The 26,871-nt window shown below is 39.9% G+C and overlaps 2 protein-coding genes across 3 annotated transcripts in view; one reads left to right on the top strand and one right to left on the bottom strand.

The window, feature by feature from the left end:
• Window positions 1–26,871, bottom strand: part of LOC105428487 (band 7 protein AGAP004871) — a 186,866-nt gene that overhangs the window by 158,965 nt on the left and 1,030 nt on the right. For both annotated transcript variants that reach the window (XM_089080772.1, XM_089080771.1), the window contains exons 2-3: window positions 26,329–26,538; window positions 25,927–26,004 (exon numbers count right to left, since the gene is read on the bottom strand). The gene's annotated coding sequence lies outside the window, so the exon portion shown is untranslated. The remainder of the gene's footprint in view (window positions 1–25,926; window positions 26,005–26,328; window positions 26,539–26,871) is intronic.
• LOC105428485 (uncharacterized) lies at window positions 12,670–19,302 on the top strand. The gene is made up of 2 exons (XM_089080778.1): window positions 12,670–16,983; window positions 17,180–19,302. The coding sequence occupies exons 1-2, from the start codon at window positions 16,818–16,820 to the stop codon at window positions 17,443–17,445; spliced, it is 432 nt and encodes a 143-aa protein (XP_088936904.1). The 5' UTR covers window positions 12,670–16,817; the 3' UTR covers window positions 17,446–19,302.

The following is a 26,871-nucleotide window of genomic DNA, read 5'->3' as shown; positions in this document are numbered from 1 at the left end:
CATCGCGGGAAGAGAGAAGGTCGGGAACGGGCGAAAGGGATGGTGTGGCCATCCGCCACCGTCACCACCGCTGCCGCCGTCATCAGCCTCCTCGTCGTCGTCTTCGTCGTCGTCGATTTATCCGTGGACCACAAGTATAAAAAAGAAAGGGAGAAGAAATGCGAAGTTACGTCGTAGGGAGGAGGGAGAAGAATGAGGGGGAGGGGGGGGGGGGTCGGTCGGAACGTGAATCACGCGAGTAACGCTGAATAACGACTGGGGTTGGGCAACGTTAGGTGCATTTTTTAGCATTCGCATGCATTAAGCAGATACGAAGATTAAATGCCGACAAGGAATTTACTTGTTTGTTTGCGGTGTATGATAATGCGAACGGTCTTGCTTTTCTCGCAAGAGCGTGCAATCTGCTCTCTCTTTAATTATGAAGTGTTGTTTATACGTATGTGCGTATCTGCTGGGTGGCTCGGGTTTTTATCTACCTCATATACCGCTCTCCTCGTTTTACCTGCACTTAAAAACATTCTCGCGGATTACGTTTTGTCCGAAATTAATTGCGTGATACCGTACAATTCGCGGTATGAAATTAGAGTTATTGGATTGTATTACTTAGCCTCTACGTCACTATTACAGTCCGGGTTTTCGTATATTCGTATTTAATTACAACGTACGATGCTTCCTCCATGACTAAACATTCCACTTTCTTTCGCTCTATCTATGTAAGCTGAATCCCTTTAGACTTAATACAAGTTTTATAACGCGAGTATAATTAAAGATATCTCGTACCGGCAGTGAGATAACTTCCGAGAATGATAACGTTAACAAAAAAAATATAATTACTCGTCCGGAATTGTAGAAATTTACATACAAGAGAAAACATAAATCATTTTTTTTTTTTAATCTTTTGGCTTCATTAAATTCCAACGATATTTTAATAACAATTACCATTGGTATATCTGATAACGATCTGCAAGAAGAGAACTCCTCGGATTAAATTGCATTTTATGCGACATAAAACTTCCCGGTGCCTATTTGCATAGCGGGTTGCTTATATACTCGGCAATTATATTAGCATACGCCGCGGTATTGTATGTGCGATTCACTCGCAATGGGAAAAGATGCATTTAGGGTGTTTGCGAGGAGGCGAACGCCACTTGGCGCCGATGGATTCCCGCGGAATTGGGAACGAGAAAAAGTGTCGATGGTTTAAATTTTTGCCTCAAACAGAAAAAAACTTAATCAATATTGAACATCGCGAGAGGAAGATCACTTCATCAGTTTTCTAAACTGATTACTCTTAAGCGCTATATAAATATTGAATACACATTACCATTGATTAATTGATAAACTCGATACGGTGTGCACGGAGAAACATATTCGCGTGTTTCGCACAAGATCGGAATATAAACGTATTTGAATGTATTAAGTAGAGAAAATGGTATTATCTTCCTCGTAAATACCGATAGCAAGTTCACCCTCTCTCCGAAACCTTCGAAGTCGGGTCTCGAATATCCGATTACACGTGCCATTAAACAACAAGTACCGCGACTTAAGAAAGTTTAATTTTAACGACTCGGGAACGAGTTTTTGAACTAATCCGAGGAGCCGTAATTACGGTGACGCAATGACAGTACGTAGTTCTTTCCGATCTTACCGCGACGACTAAATTTTCGCAAAAAGCAGCTCGTCTTGCGGCTCGCCGCGGCATAAATCGTAATTATAAACGGATAAATTTTAGCTGCCGTGTTTGCCCACTAATTGCGGTCATGGAAGTTTAATCGTCCGATAAAATTTACATTTTTACGAGCGTCGCCGCAAAACCGGCACGGTGGTTCAAATAAAACGGCGAAACCCTGACGCTGCTCACGTTTACCGCGCCCCCAGTCAGTTCGTTTATTGTACTCCGCTTTATCAGCCAAGTAACGAGTAAACAATTACGCGCGTGCTACTCATACAGTCCGGAAATCAGCCGCCAAAACGGACAGGCGAGATAAAATAAAGTATAGAATTATGTTGTTTCCATTTCATTCGCGAGCAAAAGCGCGAGCGGCGGAGCCGCGGCAAACAACGGGGCAAAAAATGCCGCAATTACGCCCCCTGCATCGAAGCGCTCGCGTTCCGGAATCAACTGAACTAACGCCGTAACAAAGTTAAGATCCGAATGCATACTCGTCACGGAGATGAAATAGTACGCAGTTGGATGTAAAGCGGGTTTACCGGATCAAACTGTGTAACTGGAAACTCTCCGTGCACCCACGGTATTCATTATTTGTCTGACACACGGTATTCCATCGCGTACCATCCTCGGCGGAATAATCCCCGGAACAGTAACCGATATGGAATTTTGACGGACTTACGGCGTAACGCTGGGTACAACGAGCTGGGTTTTCGAGGAAAAACGAGGAACACGGATTCGTCTCAGTCGGATTCGTCGCGGTCGGGCAATCTGCGACGAAACTCCGTCATATTGCCTTGTTACCCTAAATCCTCGTGTTTCGTGTTTATCGTGTAATTAACGCAGGTCGCGATTTAATCCGTTTACGCCCCGATTTAATTGACACGCTCGTCATATAAGTTCGCTATATTACGTTTCCCTCGTACCTACTGTACACCTTTGCCACACGCGACTACTATACATGCGATACGTTCGCGGCACGAGACAAATTGGAGATCGGTAAATCTCAAACTCTGTCGGTCGACGCCGCTGGTGTCTTCCTCGGTCATGGGAGTAGTCGTCGGCAACGCGACATCCGCTTTAGGTCTTCGAGTAATTGGAACACGACGGTCTTGAGACGAACGTTTCCGTCTCATCAACCGCAACCGAGTGACCCACAAAAACTAATCGCGCTTCCGTGGCGGTGGGTGAGGGCGACCCGCCCTCGCAAGAAACCTTCACCGCGACAATACCGTCATCACCACCTCCGCCATCGTCGTAAAACGCTATCGTGGCTCCAGCATAAGCGTCTCTCGCGACATCAAGATAGATAAATAGAGAGCAAGAGGGAGACGGGAAGGCAGACACTATTGTAGGACTTGGAGAGAGAGGGAGAAGGGAGGAGGGGGGGAGAGGTCACGAAACGTCCAATGACAACGAGAGAGAGAGAGAGAGAGAGATGACCGTCGAAAACGTGCTCGTAACTAAGCGCACTATTTCGAACAATCCCGTTAGTTAGTAGGAGCATCACGTCGGGGGATTTATCTTGGACTGTGGACGGCTTAAGTGGGCGAGGCTTCACGTTCTGCCCCTATGTCCCCTCTTATGTTCTCGACCTTCCTCGCTTCATCCCTCTCGGCCCAGTCTTAATCACACGTAGCGAGGCATTCACCGCGAAGAAGATGTGGTGGAAAGATGTGGTCCCGGGCTTTCGTTCGCAATGTTGTGTGTCGCAACCGTATGTGTATATATATATATATATATATATATATATATATATATATATATATATATATATATATATATGTATCTCTACAGTCACCGGCTTTCACCTTAACTCTCCGTTGTCTCCATTCTCGCGGTACCTATGTATTTGCCTGCTATGCCTTCGAGGGTTGCCGGCGTCATTTCGAGGCTGTGTAGAGGATTCCGTTCCGTAAATCTGTTATTTTGGCGGATGCAAAAGGAAATTTCGACGATAAAAGTGCTCGGCTGGCACTCGGCTCTTTCGTCCTTACAGACGCGACGTCCTAGGAACATTCCGATATTGCGTCGAGTGTTGACGCGAACAATTTTTCTATTTCAAGTTACAAATAAACGCGAGAAACGACGGTATCCAATTCTAGTTATTAATATGATGTGCTCTCCGTGCGGATTTTCGCAGAAATGCATTCACGGTTACTATGGTTACTATGAAGAATATCTTGATGTAACTCTATAAATGGGTTGGGGAATAGACGGTGTGTAACTACGAATAAATCTGTCTCTTAACGCCATTCTGCATGGTTTATGCAAAGAGTGGCTAAAGCTACGGTAACATTTCACGGACTTACAGATGAACAAAGCGACTTGTTTCGCACCACCGCGTGATATGCATATCATCTACATGTAAATTCTAAACAAGCATTAGAAATTCAAATACTTGAAAATCCATTGCCGCTTTGTCGTCATTCGTATATTGAATATTTCTATTTGAAACTACTTATTTGAAATTACGAGCAGGAGAAAATAATGCAAGTTGTAAAAAATTCTCGTCGAAAAACGTGTTCATACTCATCTTCGCGCTCTATACTAATGTTACAATATTAATAGAATATTAAATTTCACAGCAGGAGAATTTGACAGGAATGCGAAAAACCGAGGAAGATAAGAACTGATCGCCGTTGTCGATACGTGAAAATAAACCCGATACTTGAAGTATATGCCGTAATCGGTTCTTTTCCCACAGAGAGAGGGTGAATCGTGGTAAATTGCCGATGCGATACCAGGAGGATGAGAGGGCAGTTGAACGGTCCGAGGCTCTGCTTGGAAATAAATCTGTCTCTTCCCGCGGGACTAAACCGGATTTATTTCCGTAGCTGTAACTTTAGCTGCGAACCGCGAGGTTCATATATAGTTAGACTCGTAAGTCTCCATAGGTTTGGACATCGTTTAAATCGTTGTGTCGCACAACTTCCGACACCAATCAATTTCAGCCGACAATCATGATCGATAAAATATGATAAAATATGGTAAAAATTATTAAAAGAGCATAAAGACGAGCGCGATGGATTACGTCAGAACGAACAATGTTTTACGTTACTATGTTGTGAAAACCGACGATGCGTTACATAGACGGCGTAACAGAAAGATCGATCTCTTCGCATTTAATCTCATTTGTTTGCGGAGATATGTTTGCCTCGAAATCTCCCGGTCGTTACATTTCCTACATGTGTGTACGTAACTACAAGAACGCGCAGATCAAATTCCGCAGTAAAATTGCCGGCAAGTTTCGCGATCGAGCGATCAACAGAAGCGAGCACGGAAGCGCGCGCAGATGAAACACGGGGGAAAGAAGGGAGGAGGGGGGGGGGGGAGGGGAGCAAAAGAGAGGCGAGATGTGCAAGAAGGCGAAAGGAATGGAACCGCCGCAGTCGGGGAGACATTCGTCTTAGGAAGCAAGGATTATGTTTGCGAGTGATCTCATGCAAGAATCCCATAAATTTTCTCAACTCTCCTCCGGTGGTGAAAGAGGTTGCCAACAAACGAGCGTACGAGGACGGGGAGGATGGGGGAGGGGGGGAGCCGTGACGCGCTAGGAAATGTCGGCAATTTGGATAATGCGCCGCAGTAATGAGTCCGTGGTCCGCAGACCTGACGAATAAATAAATGTAAGAGCCGCCACGTTCGTCCGACGCGTTAATATTTCGTACCGCGATCGAGCTGTGTGTGCGTGTGACATATCGATACCGCGTAACTCGTGGTTTAATTTGCAATAATGTCACCCGCGGGAAGTAAATGGTCGATAGTGCGGTTCACCGAGACAGAATGTCGTTAATTTCTCTAGTACACCGACTTCGTAAACCATACTTTCCGAAAACCAATTCATTTTAGGCAATTCTCGAGTATATTGAGTAATTGTATTAATGCATAAATAAATGCATTTCTTTAAATTATTTGTTCAATTTTTCAGTCAAAAAAATAGAAATATTGTAGTCTTTCTATAATAACATATCTTTCGAAGAAACGTTAAAGAATTAAGAACGTTAAGAATTAAACTATTAAAAATTGATTTTATTATCGATAAGTGTGCAATTTTTAAATAAAATTGTCAAAAAAATTTTCTTTTTTCTTATAATTTTTTTTAATTAATACGATGCTACGATGTAATAATATTATCGTTTAATCAGCCAATCCAATTCGACAAATGAACAACGCAAAGAATCCACACAAAGAGAATAAATTGAAAAAGCTAAATTGAAAGAGTGTATGTAAGCAATGGCTAACGTAACCAGATTAGCATCAGCACTCAATTAAGTTTAAGCTTCTGGCGGTAATTCGTCAGTCTTTGTTAGTTCTTCGAATCAGATTGTTAGATCGATAATATTAAATCTACCGATTCCCTTGCAAAGTACGATCATTTGAACATTTAATTGCACATTGTTATGAGAGCCTTATAAATGAGAAAGCCAAGTTGCGTTTACATTTCACTAAAATTGCACTTCGCAAATACCGTTATACAGATATAAAAGAAAGAAAGATTAAAAGATCCCAAGAATAAAAGTAAAAACGCCGACTTCCGCATTCTTCCATAAGATAGTTATCTTGTATTGGCAAACGTCGTGCCGATTTAAATATGTTCCTATTGCACACAGATATACTGTGACGATAGGAGAGAAAAGACATTTCTATCACGATAGCAATATTTCAACGCATAATGCAGAGTCAGTGCCGTACTAAAAACGGGACATCGAAATCTTGCCGGTTTATACGTGAAAGATCGGGAGAGAAACATGAGCGCGTTCGTAAATACAATAAAGCATTCTCCATAAATAATGTCCAACTGTCAGCACTTGCTGTATCCAATATTACTTCGTTCCGCGGGGATTTATCGCGCGTAGAGCACAATGTGTTCTTACATGTGCAAAAGAATTTAATACTGTGGAATGCACCAAAGAAATATTACGTACAATAACGTTCCTCGTGTTACTTTGAGTGAAATTCTTCTTAACCACGGGTTTCTCTCATACATACCGCTGTACCTAATAGTTTAGCGCGTTTTTCGCGAAGAATACATTTGCGCGGCGCGCGCAATTTTTGCACGTCAAAGAAAATGAAATATCGCGCGCGTCGTGTCATCGTTATAGTTTGAAATATCACGTCGTTACATTTCGACGAATGTTACAAATGTAGTTTGCCGCGTATCTTTCGGGCGCAGATTAATTAAGGCGTCAGAGAAATAGCAGAGAGTGTTCCCTTAATTAAGACGACACGTCAAGAAATTATATTTTTCCCTTCTTCTTTTCAAGACTGAATCTTCCGCTTTAATACTAAGTGTCTCGTTTCTTCGCGTGATATCAAAGACATATTCAAGATTAACAAATGCGAAAAAGAGAATTATCTCAATAACGTGCAGGCGATGCAAAACTGTCAATAAAGATGCTCTGTATCTTTCCAAAACAAAGATATTTTAATAACGGCATGATTTAAAATCAGCATCACTCGTTAAAAAAAAACATTATACAATATCGACAATTTTTTGCTATAGAAGTATTCAAAAATATTCATAACAGTCATCCTCTGGTTGGAAGTTATGCTTACTACAAACGGTAAAATAAACAGCAGTTTACAGAGATCCACGAACCATGCAAGTTTTGCGGATACTCCGAAAGCACGTCAGTTAACATGTAACAGTTTGTATTTATCGTATTTGCGATGCACGAATTACTGTCAAAGACCGGGGGTCTGTAAATAAACGTATTGATAAACAACGGTTACACGCGTTACAATTCGCGTTACAATTACACATTTCTGAGGCGACATTACCGGGAATGCGTCAAAGTGAATCGCATTATCATCATGGCACACATCAAAGTTATTGACCATAATTAAGGGCCCGTACTTATGGTCGATAATCGATCAGTCTCGAATACGCCCCGTGACCACGGGGTCAACGATCTCCTCCTTCTGTATCGGATATGATCGATGACGGATGTCATCAGGGAGCGAACGTCGAAATGATTTATCGAACTTTGACCATCCGCCACGACGTGGCATTCTCCTGCGCGCCCTTTAAGGCCCACAGCTTCATCCATTTCGAGTACCTTGTTCCCTAACGTTACTTTCCGTTCGCGTGACTGACAAAAAAATTTTATATAGCTATAGGATGGAACATCGGAAATTGCAACTATGCCATATGATTAAATTAAACTCGCTGCTGTACGCAACCCCAAATTACGCCTCGACGCTACATAGTTTCCGTATTACGCGCGGAACGTTTCATTAATTAATCGCATGAAACGTATGAATAACTTCAATTAAGTGTTTGCTTACTTTATCATCGCGGTTATACTTCGTTTAACTTATAGTATCTTCCCTTTGTACCTGCGCCCAGAATTTGTACCGATGCGATATTTCATTTGTTACATTCCCCACGGTGTACTACCGGCTCTACAAAGTGTTTTACAAAGTGTTTAAATACTTCGAGGTACAACTTCGTTAACGTAACATCACGTTTTCGCGTATTAATCAGCAAGGATATATTATTTAATATTTTTAAAATAGCGTATTTTTAAAATAGCCTCGAGTTTAATATTCTTACGGAATATTATGTGCGCGATATCCAATAAAAATCTGTCTTTGACAATGCGCCGGCAAATATTCCTTTCTATGAACATTTTCCTCCTGACACATCGACGAGCGCGAGATTTTTGCTATCTAACGTTCACGAAACCCAGATAAGATAAATAGAGCCAATTTGCATATCCAAACTCGTAAATTTTCGCGACTACAACATGCAAAAAAATACTTGGCACTGGCACATTTTTTTATCGAGATGTAATGTCTCATCAATCATATTGTAATGACATTAATATAATAAATATAATTTTAATTTTACTAGATCTTTTCGACTTCGCAATATTTTATAGTTTTGGAAAAACAATTGATTATAAATGAAGTCTATACTGCTTTTGATGTTAGTGTTAGATTTCGAGCAAAACCAATAACCAATAGAGATCACGACATTGAGGACATCACAAAAGATTTAACGGAAAAAGCTCAAAGTGAAGAGAGACGGGGAAAAGCGTATTGAAGAGGAATGGAGCACTTACTTAAAGCTCCGGATGTTGTTATCGAGGACTATCTCCTTATCTGCTTCAGACTTTGGACGAAAAGGTCCAAAAAAGGCAATCAAAGTACCTTTTTCGATTCACCCATAGATATTTTTGTTTGCGGTATCGTATCGTATGCCGTATGTTACGATAGTCAATTATTTTGGTCCATTCGCCCTATCGATTATTGTTTCGTAATTCTCTTTATCCTTTCTTTTCCGCAAATAATTCAGCCTTTTCGATTATCGTCTACTATTCTTTTTTCATTTTCATTAACATTTTCTTTACGTCTGTACAATACATGACTAAAAATCGTGGACGAATCAAAAAAGATAAATTATTTGTTTCATTTTTTTTTGAGTATACAAAACATTACATCTTTTTGCTCACGCTTCCAGTCGCGTTCTTACGATAATCAAAAATTAATATCCCTAACTCAATAATTAATTTATTTTTTAAATATTATTTTGGAAAAAAAGAAAATACTGTGCAATTTAAAGATAAAGCAAGATAAAGCTTGTCTAATTAATTGCAATAACAGGATCTAAGGAACGTCGCTCTCGATATCGGTGACGATGGAATATCGCATAAATTACCATCATGTCAAGAGAAGCCCGCAGCGGCAGAATTTATTCGCGGATTATCGCACTGCCTCCCGCACGACCGTCCTTCCCACACCTTCAAATCCTGCCGTTCTACCGTGAGAGCTGTCGCGTCGGTACGTATATTAAAATTCACCGGACCACCGGGGAGTAGGGGACGATAAAAAAAGATTCGAATTTAAAGGACGCCCGAATGTCAGGCCGCCGTCCATGCGTCCATTCAATTTGCCGTCGATTACAGGACCCTCCTCTCGTTCTCTCTACCTTTCTCTCTCCCCCCCCCTCTCTCTCTCTCTCTCTCTCTCTCTCTCTCTCACGATCGTATCCATCGCCTATATGATCGATGAGCATTAACCGCTTCCGTCATGCGGCTCTTTGTGAAAAAATTTTGTACAAAAAGATTGAATCTCGTTAGTCTCGGTCATGTGAACGAGTGACCCACAAGGAAAAAAATCACTGCAGATATTTCAAAATTAATAAAATTTCGTGCATTTCGTTCGAACAATCTGAGAACCATTCGATTTTCCATCCTCGTTTTCCAACAGTGTAATATTTTAATTCGATTTGAAGATTTATAAATTTCTTTATTTTTAAAGTATAAAATGACATGAAATAATGAAAACTTATCAACGTTGCAAACTGAGCTGAGATTTCGTTTATCACAATTACCTCCAAGAGTTTAAAATATCATTATCTCGATAATGATATTAAAATTTTATTAATTCTATTTTAATAATTAAAATTTCAACATAAGAAATGGAAACGTCCCTGAGAGATAAGCTAGATAATAAATAATAAGGAAAGTGTGACATTTAAGAAGAACGTCTAAGGTAATCCCACGCCTTTCTTGACACAGGAATGTCATATTCCTCGGAACTACTTACGTCGACATGCACGAGAGTAATGAGCATTCCTCTCCACGAGTTACGCGCGGTAAGTCGCCCTTTCGCTAATCACCAAATAGACCGTCTTGTCGCTAATTACCGCGTCAATTAGACGCGACGGCCGACTCGCGAATTAAGGGGCAGTCGGTGTATTTAAAGTACGCAATTTTCGTCGTCTATTTGAGAAGACGTACGACCGTGACGACAGTAAGAAGATAGGGGCGAAAAGGGCGAGGCTCACTGGCGGAAGGGACCTGAGTATGCCACGGAAAGATTTGAAGCGCCTCGTTATCCATGTGTAGGAGGCTCAGATAAACAGCCTCGTTTGTCACGCACTGAGCAACCCTACCTCAATTCGTTCCTTCCTTCTCTCGTTCACCCTCTAGTTCGGCTACTCAGAGGTCCGATACTCACGAAGAAGTGCTCTCCCTCCCAGCTGAACAAACGCACCTTAGTGTTTCTATATGCAACGAGCGAAAATAATCTCTTATGTAAAATAAATGCGACTCTTTGTACCCATTGTAGACAGATTGTTTATTAATGGTAAAAGCCAATCTCCGGAAAATTTTACACGCGCGATATCGAAAACTATACATCGAAAATATAATATTTATTTTTCAATATTTTTTACTGCGTGCTTAAAGCTATAAAACTTGTATAAAGCAATTTTTTTTAATCTTCGATGGCTCTCGATATTGCTATGAGTGGTTGCAGTTTCAAAGGGTCGTAAAACGCATGTTCGAATTATTTTCACTCTATTTTCATTCTATTCCGATTTTATAAAAATAGGAGAGTTCGCGAGCACTCGTTGTATTAGAGAACCGCGCTCGACTAACCTCGTAAAACGTCACGAACGAAATACTTGCACGTACCTCGAAAAACAGTTGATTCACGTTCCCTTTGTCGCCTTGCCAGCTTTAATAAGGAAAAACGGAAAAAAGGGGAAACGGTCCGAGATTAATTACGGGCAACCGACTTTTTACCTTCGTAATTGGCGTGGCCGCACCCGCTGTTTTAACGGCGCCGCGTGCAAAATCACAAGTCTTCGAAATTAATTAAAGTAGAAGACCGTTCGCGTGAGTTGCAATTGATAATAAACAGAAATTGATAATTTTCTTCGGACACTTTTGACCAAAAATAGCTATAAAAAAATATTAATTTTGTTGTTCGTACTACTTATATGTACATATATTTTATTTTTAATTTCTAGCTTTGATATATTTTTAACTAACTATAATATTTATTTCACTAATTAAATGTGTAATTAAGAGTAAAAATTATAATATCCACCATGTACGAGAAATTATAAGAAATATTCTTGGCATATATAAAACTTGTGGCGTCTTTATTAAAGTATAATACATTTTCTACATTCCCGTGTCACTGTTCTTTTATATTACGTAATAATAGCACGTGAACGTTAAATGTGTGGTGGTAATCAAAGTGACCTCGGCGACCACGAGTCTAGACATTCATTATTGATGAGCCACCACATGGAAAGTGGCTGTTAATGTAGTAACCCAAATTTATGCAATATCGTTATTATATTAATCGTATAAATCGTGGGACTACGATTGAATAATTACGAATCGCCGGAACAAAATATAAGAATGAAAATAATTTCAATAAAATAATTTCAGTTGATAATGAATGGAAATGTAGTTCGTTATTGGCGATGAATAATTTTTTAATCCGATAAGTAGCCGATTTTACTTTCATCGAATTGTCAATAAATTGTTCCATTCTTCCGCAACAAATAGCATCGAACGGGAAACGATTTCTTCCTTCGTCATAATGAATAAGCCGTAACGAACAATTACGCGAAAATAATTTCTTAAATTATGGAGAGAAAATTCCAATTAAACGGAAGTCCTGCAGTAGTAGCTCAATAAAGATATTGCGTTAGAAGTGCGGTAATTGATTAGCACCGTCTTTGGGTCCTAAAACTTTGCATTCATTGAGCCGAAAGCTACCCTCGCATTGATTAAAACAGCAGTCGAATTCACTACGCGACATCGTAAATTCGCTCCCGCCTCGAATGCAAATATCATATAAACTCGCAATAGTTTTCGGAGCATATATTAGTGCATTATTCAATAAACGTATGCTATAAATTATACATAAATTATACATTGAATTAATATATTACTTATATGGCATTATCAAATTATATCAATGCTCAATTTCTATTTAAAGAGAACATCTTTTTAACTTTTCAGATAAAATATGTTTTCAGAGATCTCTCCTTTCATAACGCTAGTACTAACTATCCAATTTCATTTCGGTAATGCAAAAGCTCGCACAATTACAGTTTTGAAACACTGGTTTACTCCGTTTTCGCATTTCTTCGTTTCTCTCTCTCTCTCTCTCTCTCTCTCTCTCTCTCTCTCTCTCTCTCTCTCTCTCATTTCTGTTTCGCCGGATCACATTTACATTGTAACTACTCCAACGTCGCGCGAAATCATGAGAGTACGGACTTGCGGACTATTTGCGGAAGTTATGATGCCCCGGATATACGGAAAACACGGGAGAAACATAACAAGCAGTAGTTTCGTCGGCGCGATAAAAAAAGGCTGCGGGACTGCGATGGGACTACTGAACTTTCCGAAGTAGCTTCTGTCTGCGTACTACGTACTGCAGCAACGACAAATGTTACCTCGGGGCTACGCGAGTCCGGGACAAATATATTTTTCACGCATCTTCTCTCCTATGCAAAGTGATGAACCTATTACGTTGAGCGATAGCACGTATCGCGATATCCGTCGCGACGGCGTTCTATTTATTCGCAAAATAACACATCGGTGGATTTCCACGAGATCTGGCGACGAAGTCTGACCGAATAATAAGTTACCGAGAAATAAAACGTCACCGCGTGATTTCCTTTTCTTGTTTTGCTTTGTTTTCTCTGAAATATATCTTTTGCGATCAATACTTGTAGAAGAACGAACGAATAGTCGCACTCGATCAACTTTGACATTAAACAATCACCCATCGGTACCCTTTTTCATTTAATATTTTTGATATTACATATTTATGTATTATTTTTCAGAAATCATATACACACTGGACGTATTTCTACCGAAGAAAATATAAGAAGAAAGTGGAGGCTTTTCTCTGCGTACCTCTCAACTTAAACTTTACATAGTATCATAAGAGATGTTTGGTGTTTATACAAAAGTTCCCGGGGACTTAATTCTCTGACGTTTTATTTCTTGAAATAGTCTCCGTCGTGCATTGGATACTCGACAAGAGATACGAAGTTCCACGGACAGTAGTGGAAAGGAAGTAGTTCCATCCGCACGTTCAACGAAATAGAAACCATCACTGGGAGTATATTAGATTCCCTCGAAAATAAACGGTCGTTGATGCGAAAGGTAATCGGGAAAACAAGTATTACACACCATGATTAAAACTGTCGCGAGACGTCAGAAACGTAAATTGAAATTCGTTTTAATATTATATATTGTGTCAATATCGAAAAGCCCGGTAAATATTGCTATGTTATTTATTCGGCGCAACAAACGCCATGGTACACGTCGTGTATCGCGCGATCGTCGGTAAGAACAGTCGATCATAATTTGTATCTCGCCGATTTCGCTCGACCCACTTTAGAAGAAATAAATTTTTCACGCCTGAATTGACTCGCGGCGCTTGTCGCTCGCGATTAACGATTACATTTGCAACGGGGCGCGTGGAAAATGCAATTTTATTGCAAACCAGGGATAACAACGATAATCTGCTTTACGTTTGTATTAATTCGCGCCGAAAGCTTGGTTAGGTACTATAAATCGACGAATATAATGTACCATAGCGTGAATCCTGTATTTTTCGGATTTTCAATCAGGTACATTATTTCGAAATTATACCTTTGTAACGCAATTGATTTAACGTTTGTTAATAAATCATGCGTGTAATGTTTGATCGAAATAAGTTAAACGAAGCATTAAGCCAGCAACATGGCTTGACGGTACAAGCAATTATTAATGTCCCATAATTATTAGCGCACGATTATTCAAGAGAGTGAATCGACGTTTTCAGGATTTGCACGATCACGTTCAACGTTACTCTCATATGATTATTTTCGATCATTCGAAATTCTGCTTTACAGAAGCGAATGCAGCATTACCTGTACAATTAAATTAAATGTGTATTTAGAATTTTAATATTAATCTCGACGATGCTATACGTAACATTTTAACAGACATCAAGAGAGCAACATTGGTAAAGCTAACAATCAACAAGTCAATGATTTGAAACCATCGATGTGCATTCGATGTACATTAGCCATCGAAGCATGATGTGTAGCCTGCAGCACTGGGTTTGTAAATGCCTAGCCAGCCAACTACGTACTGGTTACGTGACGTTAACTAGTTTCCCGTAACCCGAAATTCAGAGTTCTCGTATCGAGATTCTATATTAGAGGCAAAATAACGTAGTATTTCGATAGCACAAGAAATGAAGGAGGGAGAGAGAGAGAGAGAGAGAGAGAGAGAGAGAGAGAGAGAGAGAGACCACAGAAAAGGGGAAACTCGTAAAATAAATATAGAATTCACAAAGGAATTAAAAATAAATAGTGCAGACTGAGGCAAACTATTGCGAGCGCTTTTATCATAGGAATTAAACAATATTTCTCTAAACTTGCTGCGCGAACTGCGTCGATGAGCGAATTCGAGGAGGGTGGTATTTACGTCGAGTCGGTTACTTAAATGGCGAGAAGAAGTTCGGAAGTTAAAGGGCTAAACTTGCCGCTGCATTCCGACCTGTGTGCGAGAGACTTCCCGCCGGATTACCGATTAAAAGTTTAACAGCCCGAACTTTTCAGCGACTTTGCACAAAGCGACATGCCAAAGTCGACCTGAGACGTTCGTCGCGCTGTCTTAAAGAAGGATGTTTTAAAGGCTGATTATACATCGGTAACAATCGATTCCGGAGTTATTGGGTTATCGTGCCTGGTTGACCGTTAAGAAAAAGTTTCCTGTCCGAAAATATTAACCAAACCAAGTACTTCATGAAAGTAAAACACGCTCGGTCCCACACGCGTTATGAAAGCGCCGCATAATATTAGCATATCACTTCGACCGTATGAAGCATATCTCCATGATAGAGCACGTCGAATATCGCGACCGAGAATGAGCGGGGAGATTGATGGAATTTTTGAGTTCGTCCAAATAGTCCCGTCCCCTCCCTGTCCCCTCTTCTATTCTTTCTGTCCATTCTTTCTCGTCAATCGACGTGACGACACCATTCCTCCGCATATATGTACTATGTGTATATACCTATACACATACATACATATATATGTGGACATGTTACTTCATGAAAAATGTTTTATTTCGCCAGATGTTCCAGATGTATATATAACTATGCATTTAGTAGATTTCCTTGGAAAAAGCTTTGTTTTCAGAAAAACGATCGTCGTCGCGCGCGTAGAAAACGACAATGTCGCGAGCGAGAAAGAAAGAGAGAGAGAGAGAGAGAGAGAGAGAGAGAGAAAGAAGTCAGTGGAAAAAACTGAAATATTATATCTCTTAAAAGCGCGGACATTAAGAGCGTTATGAAGTTACGTAACAAAGGAGAAGTTTAGGTGCCAAGAATATTAAGTTCTCCTAACGGCGCGCACTCGAAAAGAAAAAAAAAGAGAAGTGAAAAAAGACAAGGAAAAAGAAAATGAAAGTGTCAGAAATACAGCGAGGAGGGAAAAATTAAAGGTGCGCGTTGGGTTGAGGCGGCGAAGAAGAAACGATGGGGTATATATTTGCCAGAGGTGAAACTTTCGCGGGCAAACCAAACTGAGACAATATTTGCATATCTATTTATGAAGTACGATTCCACGCACTCCACGAGATGACGCGGCAGGCTCCTTTCGCCACAATACCGGCAAATGTCAGGGAGAGAACGAAACAATGAAAGCTCTCGAAACGGACGGGGGGAGTTGGAGCTCTCCCCGGCATCGTCTTCTTGTGTCCAGAAGAAATTTCCGAGTGAAAACAGCGAAGCTATTCCCGGCGACCGACCACCCCGTTGCTTCTTCCAGCCTTGCAGTTCCACGGGAAAGTGGAATCGTCCCCGTCTTTACAGTCCTTCCTCATCTGCATTTCGCTTTTATATACTTTCTTTCTCCTTATTTCCGCGCCGTCTTTATGTAGCGAGGCAAGGCAGAAGGAAGAAAAGCACTTCGCTCGCGCAGATATTTCTCTTTATGTACACTTGACATATAAAAATTTCAACTCTGAGAATAATTCGTGCCGTTTGTTAAACACAGCTTCAGACGGTAACGTTACTATTGTGTTTTCAAGCGTGATAATCAATTTGAAGAACAGTGAGGCCGGATCGTAAAGCAATATGCCAGAAACCACGGGAAAGTAATTTAAATTCTCATTGAAAGATCTAACTGACATATAAGATGCAAAGTTCGACGTACGACATAAAAAGACGAGACAATCAAGATGAATATTTGTACATCATATTAATGTTAAATACGTGAACTTGTCTCTCTCTCAAATGCCCGAATTATTTTAAATAACCTTAAACGACAAAATTTTTATTTATATTAATAAAAATAAAATCAAAGAATCTTTAATAATCGAGAATCATGAATCGTTATGCAGTGTGTCCAACTAATACGGAATATGATAAAGTATCACATGAGATTGACAATAACATTTTAACCGTTAAATTACCCAAAGAGAGACGCGTTCAACGCGTGGACGAACAAGCTGTCGAACCTATCATTGACGTTAATTGTTTGGATAAATATGGTAAAATATTTTTATAAACAGCAGAAATAATACAAAAATAAAAATAAATATAAAAATGCACTATTATTATTTCACTGCTATGCTATTATTAATTCGAATAAAAATATTATCGACAATTTTGTTTAAAAAATTGAAATACATTATAATATATTAAATTTATTATAAAAAAAAAATATATATATATATTTTTTACAAGGCAAAAAATGTAAAAAAGGTTGTCCAAGAATCAACGTGATACACGATCAAATACTTCCGCCGAAAAAACCGGAAGAAGAACTGTTATTATTAAAGACAACAAGACAAATCACCCTCGACGATATGATACACAGTCTTGAGGTGGAATTCAAATCACCGCGAAATTATATACCGTTACCGGAACCAGGACCTCCCCCGCCCATAATTATTCCAAAAGAATCTCTTATCACGAAGAAACTTGAGAATAAAAACAACAAAAAGAAGTAAAGCAATAAAGATAAACATCAAACGACGAAGCTTTTATATCATCTGTGATAAATATTTTATTTGTGTAAGTAAAGTAAGTCTGGAAAGAAATCTTAATTTGCAATGTATAACGAGCCAACAATAGATAATTAAAGGAATAAACTCAAATGGATTCAACAAAACCTTTTAAAAATATTTACATATTTAGAATTTTTTTTTCGATATTTAATTTATTTAAAATTTATTTAAAATATATGACATATATGACAAATGGTATAAAATAGATTGACCGTTCTTTCGAAAATATTGTTATTGAATATTTTTCATACAAATAAAATGATAATCATAAATCAATTTTACTGGCGCCCATCCTTCTACTATTATTGCGATATAGATCGAATGATTTTAGATATGTGCGTCTTACAGATTTACGAGTTGCGAAACTGAAGTGTTCGCCACTTTGTCGAAAACACAGAGGCGTGCGCGGGGTCGAATAACGGAGCGATAAATCACCGGTGGTATTATATTCTTGCCCGTCTTGGGAAACAATAGATCATATCGCGTATATACGGATACGCCGGTATTAAACCGTTTTTGGGCCCATTGTCGCCTACCGTCGCCATGACGGCGGCGATCTTTTTAAGCCGCGTTGTAAGTTCCACCCCCCCCCCCTCTCTCTCTCTCTCTCTCTCTCTCTCTCTCACTCACACACACCGATAAATCACCACGATTTTACCTTGCTAAGAGAAACGCAAACGCGAGCGTGTTCAAAGGGAGAATCGACTCTCCGATAAAGGGTTTGAAAAAGGAAGGATCTCCGCAAATATTCCATTAGGATGCGCTCGCTAAGAGCCGGTGTAAAGTATCACTCGAGGTTCTCGTATTGCCTTCAACGAGGGAAACCAGGAAGCCAAGGAGTATGTGGTAACGGAAAGAAATGCGAGAGAATCGATACGGATAGAGTGACAAAGAGACCTATTTGGCCGGAAATGTAAAATATTCATTGTCGAATAGTACCGTAAAAGTGATCTCCGCTTCGATTTTCGATAGCATGGTTTTAGAATATTTAACTTCTTATGTAGTTTGTCAATGTTTCTTCTTTCTTTACCTTCTTTTCTCTTTCCTTCACGAATTAATCAATGTTCGAATGAGGTTCTAATTAGAAAAATTTCGAAATCTAGCATTACTTGTATATCTCAAATTTCCTTCCTAACTGAAAAAGCAAACTTCTAAATCCCATTTAGGCCTCGTTTACTTTTGTTACGTCGTATCTGCGCTCAGATCTTTACGACTAAAGCTTTGAGTTTCGTCTTCCCCTCATGAATCAAATGTACTTACGAGTGTCATGATTTGCGACGCATGATTTGCGACCGAGGAAAAATGAAGGGGAAACGGCAAGAGGTAGCACGACGTGAGCTGATAAAAGATCGCGCGTAATGTTTTTCACGCGGTGACGTAACGTCGAGTGACGGATCGTTGTCGGGAAAAGGTGCTGTAGTTACATTCGAAAATTGGAGGGGGATTACTACCACTACCACCACCACCGTTCCCGACGGCGAGGGTCGGCGTACATCCGCGATCGAGGGGTGGGATGATGAAACGCATCATTTGTCTCCGCGGACCCAAAATACTCATGGTACTCAACACGAAGAACATCCGGTGCGGTTGCGAAGCCGTAAAAGCCTGGCAACGACAAATGCATCCGCTTGTTGCGAAGGCGCGCAAGTGCATGCGCAAGTGTTGGCCCGTGCACTGGATGGCTGTAATTGGGCGCTGGTTACAGAATTCATTGCCGCCGTTTAGGGCCTTAAACGGCCGGGAGATAAATCACGATTAAACGCGGCCATCAATCTAAACTCTAACGTGTAACGCCATGTAAAACAGAACGCGGTATTGAGGTCAACGCCGCGAAAGAAGGGTGGGAGAGGAAGGTGGGGGGGAATAAAAATCGTGCACGAAAATTTCAAAAATTCGACTTTTTAAAACGATAATTAAATATTCAATTAAAATTGTGTAACTTTCCAATGCCCGCTGCATCATTAATGTCGCTGAATATTCAACGTTACGCTTTTAAATCGATCGCTGTTTGCGATCAATTTCCTTTGCGAGATTAAACATTGTCATGTATCAAAATATTTGCCGCACAAACGTATGCTCATGGAATTCCCTCCGCGCATTGTATCTGCGCTAATATCCGTGCGTATCCCGTAATCTGATGTAACCAGGGGTAGAAATTTCGTTGCCACATTTAAGACAAGCTTAACCATAACACGGACCGGCCTGAGTATCGAATCCGACGTTGAGCAAAGCTGGTGGAACTGCAATTTACATGTGCAACGTACTGCCCTTACATAACATGCGTAGTATAGTCGGACCCTAATGGAGGGTCTTAGTACAGACAGAATTGGTGATCGCGATAATACAAAGGTCTAAATATATTTTCCGACAGTAACATGTATCTTGAAATCGATTCGAAAAACATGCACGCATATTCCTTTTTTTAATCAAATCTTTTTGATAAATTTATATGAGAATTTTGAATCGCAAATTGACTTTCCGATATTTTTGTCAAAAAAATAAAATGTAAAAAATTGTTCAAACATCTAAACATCACAATTTAATACAAAAGTTAAATAAAGAAATAAATATTCTGTATAATAAATATTATCATAGAGATAGGGAAATATGCGCAATTTACATTTCACGAAATGTAACGCAAAATGCGGTAATAATGTTATTTGAAAGAATAGAAAGTAATGAGCTTTAGAAGCGTCTTTTTGCAGTCGTGCTCATAAATATAAAAGTCTTTGTAGCCTATATTTCTCTATGCAGAAACATTTCATACACGTTTTCCATAAGCCGCTTATGCATTAACGAGTATCAAAGACAACACATATATTCGGAAATTTGATAGTAACGCCAATGCGAAATCGGCACGCAAAATTATTCACGCGATTCACTGGTTATACACGTTCAAATAATGAATGCGAATTCGCGCATATATCCGCACGATAGGGATGCGTTGTATAATTCCATGTTCATATATTACAGACAAATATAATATGAGATTAATTGAAAGAATAATTAAATCTGAATAATTAAAACCTGAATAATTGCCATAATTAAACTGGAGCTAGATATCTTCTCAAGTAGATGTCGTAAAAGATTTTATGAGAATATTAAAATTATTTAAAATAATATAACTGCTTGAAATTATTTCTTATATTCAAGATAAAATATAGACTTCACCTTTGAGAGACAAGCAATAAAATATTTAAAGAATAATTACCACCGTAGCCTTTGAGCGACATTTAGAAAGATATTCTTTTCTTATAAAAACATTTTACGACATATATATATATATATATATATATATATATATATATTCACGACTAATTGTAATAGGCCGAAAACTTTCTCAATACCACGTTTTATTATTTAAGACTGCTGTATTCTGCAGTCTGTATATACAAAATCGGCTGGAACAATCTCGCAAAACTCAACGTTGCCGATCGTGAAAGCATTCGCGTGTAGTTTAAACGATCTTCCTGGCTCCTATTGTATAATTCAATAAAATTTGAATTTATTGCCTTGCTCGCGAACGGCGATTGCTCGGGAACGTTTCGTTTCGGAGAATTCTGCATACGGGAATCTCACGTGTGTGCATACCTTTCCATTCTTTTCGGTATATTTATAAGAATACATAACGTTTACATTGATACATATTAAATCATACTCGATTTTTACTGTTTCGCGCTTGAAATCCCCATGGAGGAAGATTCGATTTCTCCGAATTGGAAGTAAACGTCGCCCTCTCCCATATCACACTGTCGTTTTCTTATACACCCTCTTGCCGGCGGCGCTGGGCCCTCAAAACGCGAGTTTGCGATCGTGTGCGGCAAATGCACATTTATATGGCGTTCCAGCCAGGAGGCAAGGCAGCTTCCGATCCTTCTCTCCGTACTCGAGACATTGTATTCAGCGTGCCGCGCGATAACCGGCGTTATCCGGACACGTTGTGATTTTCCGCGGAAAATAAACCCGCCACTGTTTCCGCGGCGTGCCGGGAATACACGACGTGGAGTCGACAAGAGCGAAAAGTCTCGACATTTGACCGAGCCGCCGTCTCTCGACGACATGACGACAGTGACGCGCGCGCGCGCGTGCGAGAGAGAGAGAGAGAGAGAGAGAGAGAGAGAGAGAGAGAGTATATGTATAAAAAAGAGGAAAAGAAAAAGAGAAACTATACACGATCGATGAACGCACAACGAAATTGATCTTATTTTCCGCTCTCACGCATCCTTTCGTCATTTCCACCCTCGCGTTTCGATGGTATTTGCGCACCGAGTGTATCACCGATAAGACCGAAATAATCGCTTCGCGACTATCACGTTATACAGTCGAGAAGATTCGAAATGATTCTTCACCATAGACTTCTACAGACGCCGAAGATATAATGGCAATCCGCGCAATGCGTTCAGCGTTAAACGCTTACTTCCCATAGAGCAAACAGAATCGAGATCTCCGATTACGCGCTGATCCATCGCGCGTAAAGAGAAAAATCGTGAAATAAGTAAATCACCGATAAATAACAATCATGCAGAAAAAAATATGGTAAATATAGTTGTGTGCATTTAAAAAAAAATTATGAGATTAAAGAATGCGAAATCATCGTTCACCGATACATCTGTTCTAAAACGATTCCTGACGTCGCGCCACATTCGCGAAAAAGAATCCGCTTCGCGACTCGTTGCGTAACGTTTTATCTCTTCGTTGCACAGCAAACGTCATCGTTGGCTTTGCAACGAGTCGCAAACAATTGTCGAAAATCGGACGAATTAAGCGGGCAAACGGATGATGTCGCGCGGCGAATGTAACGCGCGGATACCGCGCGCGGCCGTTCGCGCTCTCGCGCGCACGCGATAACACCGTCGGCGAGCAATCGGTAAACAGATTAAAGCGCATTCGGCGAGTCACGCAGGTGAACGGCAATTGCGTTCATTATTAACGTAATCAGGTGCAGCTGAGCCACGCATGAATACGCTTCGTAACGCGAGTGGTTAACGTTAACGATCGCGTTCGCTGGCGACGGTTCCGCTGGCCCGTAGTCGTTACACGTTATCGGATCGCATGGTTTCCGATTGCCGCGTCCGATAATGAGTTCCGAATCCGTCTAAAAAAAAAAAAATAACACTCTGATTCGCATCTGCTACCGCGTCAGAAGCAAATTAATTTCAGACTTATGTACTACGAAATAACTGTGCCTTCGTTGCGAAACGCGAGTATCTTCCGATAATGAAAATATCGGTGCGTAATTTTTCAATAATTTTCGAGTATAGGATTGTCGGATATCTAAATATAAAAAAATATTGAATATTTTCGATCAAGCAAATTAATCGTATCATATTTTTCGACGTACGTGTGCTAACAATAATTTTATTTGCCAAAATAAATTATATATCACGTACATTCGTAAACCTATAATTTATAACATCTAAGAAATAAAGTTAATGTGTTGAATAAAATGTGTCAAATCATTATTCGTTTCCCGTTTCTCCGCGTTTCCTCGCGTTTATGCAATACAATAAAGCGATCACGACCGCGAGCGACAAGTTAATTCCACGGTAGAACATTTCAAAATTCCTCTCATTCGCTTCTCAGCACGCGTCAGAGGCTTGGATGTCGCGAGGCAAGGAGAAGCGACGATACTTCTGATAGCAAATGATGTGGGCGAAGGAAGGGGACCTCTACGTGTGCGGGATTCTCTAAGTGGAGAACTCTCTTTGCTTTTGAGACTGCGGATCTTAGCGGGATTTTGGTTCCGATTGGCGGAGATGAGCTGAGCGGAAAGGAGATAGTTCCTTCTGTCTTATGCTGGTATACTAAGATATAACCGAATTTCTATGCCTCTACTCTCTCTGACGCAGAGGCAGAAGAGAAAGAAAAAGAAAGATGAAGAGAGAGAGAGAGAGCCCTAAAGACAGGGTCACATTTGCATTTCTCGACACTTGGATGCGGGCGGCAGAGAGTCGGTGCGTTATGCAAATCTTAATTCGCGTCACCGGAAAACTCGTAAAATTACCATGCTTTTCCGCAATAAACCCTCAAATTACTTGCACGCTCCCCCTCATTTCGCGCGCTCCTCCCTTCCCGCCTACGCGTTTACGTACGTAGGCAGACGGCGTACGGAGATCCATGCGATCATTTCGGATAGGTTCTCTCCCGCCACGTGAAATTAACGATGCCCGCGTAGCGAGAGGAGAGAAAAAAAAAACAATCAAAATAATTGCTATCGCGCGCGTCTCTATCCCGAACGGGGATCAGAGGGAGCATAAATACTCCCGCGGGTGCTATTCGCGACGGCCCTCAAGGGGGTTAGATCTTGATTTTCCCATGCGTCGCTATATCATTATATCGCGCGCGTTATCGTCCTGTGAGTACAGAGAGAACGATCAATTAGCGCGGCGCTTCGAATATGCGCGCGCTCCGGCAACGATTGCAGTATAAATGGTTATTAGGTACATGCGCGCGTAATTCGATTCGTTCAATTATCGTAACGGCGTGGCCGGCGTGGTCGATTAAAAAAATGGCCCGACACATGGCACCGGGGTACGCGCGCATTCATCCGCGATTCGTTCGCTCGCGCGCGGAACGAACCCGCATCCCGAAAACGTGCGTGCGGTGCGTCGCTATTTACAGCAACGCTTACTCATTCACTCGATAAATCATAATTCGCCCGTCAGCCCGCGAATACCACGATGCGAGTGACAGCAACAGCCCCGGGATACCCCCCCCCCTCTCCCTCCGGCCGCTTGCCGTAGTCATCGGCGGTCCGAGGGAATGCCCACTATATAATTTAGGTGATTTAAAACGAGCGATAATACGGCACCACATAGCTAACTATTCACATAACCGAACGTCACATAGCCGAATTGATTCAATGGCGAGGCTCGCGTAATTGCGCGAAGAGCAACCGCAATTCGGATAGAGGGAGACAGGGACGAGAGGGAGCGGCCCGTCCCCGTTATTTAGCTAGACCATCTTCGCTGTGCCACGTATTGTTTCCGACTGATTACACTGGTGCCCAACGTATCAAATTCCGATGATGGATCCTTCAACCGTTCAATCGGTACAATAATTTTATTTGTCTCCGTTTAGTTCAAATTTAATCTTATATTGAATTTTCTGAAGTTTCACGCGCATCAATAAAAATTCTTGGGACAATAATAAAAATTCTTCAGGGATAATTTCGTCAACTTTCTGGGGTAAACAACTGATGAGAATTTATTATTTATTATTTTTCCGATTTTAATATTAAGTTAAGACAGTTATTAAAATAAACTAAATTAAACGAGGTTTCCTCATTCAATATTTTTGAAAGCTTTTATAAAAGTTAGACCAATATTTATTCAAAGTTAAATTAACGTAATTAAGTTATTTTAAAACTTTAAAATCGAAACATATGAGTCATGAACTAAAAAAAATCCATCGTCAAAGTTTGAAGGGGTAAAAGACCTTAACGTGTATAAACATAAAAAAGTTTTGTACATTTATTGACAGATTTAAAACAGTGGTATTATATATACATTGTCCGCGTACTCTAAAATGAATTTATAGATCGCTGCAGATAGTCGGGAAAAATGCGCAATGCCCTTATCGGTTTTTATAGTGCAGATAAGGGAAATTTGTACGAGCGTCACTCCCACGGGAGAGCGAGATAGTATTTCGGATAAAGTCAGCTCAGCCTGTTGTGGATAACGTCACGACATTACACCGTGCCTAGAAAACGATGGGCGATGTATTTTCCTGGGTTTGGAAAGTATTGACGAGATCGCGATCCCAATAATGCGTGTGTCGCGATGTATGATTGATTCGCGTGTCTGACACTTCAGTCAGAAAGAGATTTCAAGAAACATCGCGAATCGAACATACGTTCGCGCGAACACAGACAAATTCCCGGAAACCAATGTTTTCGAAACGAAACGTTGCGTTCGCTAAATAAATAAACCTCGCATCGAAAACGAATGTAAGTTTCGAATAATTCAATAACGGAGATGGGCGCGATAGGAGCAAAATTACGAACGATCTCATCTCACTTTATTAGCGATATTAATTTAGTTAATCAACGAGTCAATGAGAGAAGAATGAAATTTAATTTATATATAATTTAATCTAGACTACAGTCTAAAGTTCGACATTAATGCAGAGTGCGAAGTATTTTTGACATTCTCTAAAAAAGAATTACGATTGATTGCACAGTTAAAAGTGTTACAGTGAATTTTATATAAAATATCTGAGATTAAAAATTATTATTATAATGTTGTAATTATTAATATATGTCTGTATGATTACAAACATCCAAGAATTTTACATTAATATTATCTGTTTGTATATTGTATTTTATATTTGTATCTTCTTTTCGATGAAATAAAATCTCATTTTTCAATATAACATAAAACCATACAATCAATATATTTATAATAATTTATTATATTCACTCACCAAATATCGCTGCTGCCACGTCATCAAAAATCCAATTTCCCACGCGCCGCGATTTTTCCTGATGTTTTATTCTTATTCCTAAAAAATTTCAATATTTTTTCACATATATTTATATTTATGGATTTTTGTTATACATATTAAAAAATTTATTTTTTATGCGCACATATTCATTCTATATATCAATCATGGATAATAATAAAAAATTATTATAAAGAATAATATTGAAAACTATGTAAATATGTATAAAGAATATGTCGCAACTTTTTAACATATACACATTTGCATCTCTAATACTTTTAGAACAAAGAATACGATTTTCGTCATTAATTTCCGATTAAGTAACGCGTCTGTTCTAATTATCGCAAATAATCAATCGCGTAATCAATAAACGAATCTACTCACCAATCGATGCGTTCTAGCCATAATTCATCGCCGTCGAATCGCTTCACTGTCACAGTCATATCCTTGTTCACTCGCGCGAACACATTCCATTATGAATGGGAAACTATCGCGTACGCACTAATAACACTCGACAATACTCGCGATACACTTCCAAAACACGTCTTCTTCTTCTTCTTATTCCTATTCTTGGTCAAAGTTACTTTACGGCACCTATACAGGCCACGGTTCAATTCGAAAAATGAATGAGCAGAATCAAAAAAAAAGCGTGATGACGCAATATCAAAAAATTTTTACGGGGACAAAAGACGTCCGAACCACTCAACGGCTCGAGAAGGACTCCAAAACACGTCATGTGTGGCACGCATTACGTGGCAAACATTACGATCACGAGCAAGACACGACGCACTTCTGGTACATTCCGCAACTGAGCGATCGGTTAAAAACAAAAACAAGATGGCGGACTCGCAGCGTTCGTTCGACACATTGCTACTGAACGATGATTGTCCGAGTCTATCCGACATTACGGCGCATATCTTGAATCTT

The sequence above is a fragment of the Pogonomyrmex barbatus genome, unplaced genomic scaffold, assembly GCF_055798465.1.
Source record: "Pogonomyrmex barbatus isolate J1 unplaced genomic scaffold, ASM5579846v1 scaffold4, whole genome shotgun sequence".
NCBI classification, from domain to species: Eukaryota; Metazoa; Arthropoda; class Insecta; order Hymenoptera; family Formicidae; genus Pogonomyrmex; species Pogonomyrmex barbatus.
Note: the sequence above shows the minus strand (reverse complement) of the source record. Positions and strands in the feature narration are given on the sequence as shown.

What these genes read in the sequence shown, in the direction of transcription:
- LOC105428485 (XM_089080778.1), top strand. Translation starts at nt 16,818, where the DNA reads ATGAATCGTTATGCAGTGTGTCCAACTAATACGGAATATGATAAAGTA. An exon ending in TAATTGTTTGGATAAATATG is followed by an intron (nt 16,984 to 17,179) that starts GTAAAATATTTT and finishes ATTTTTTACAAG; the next exon opens with GCAAAAAATGTAAAAAAGGT.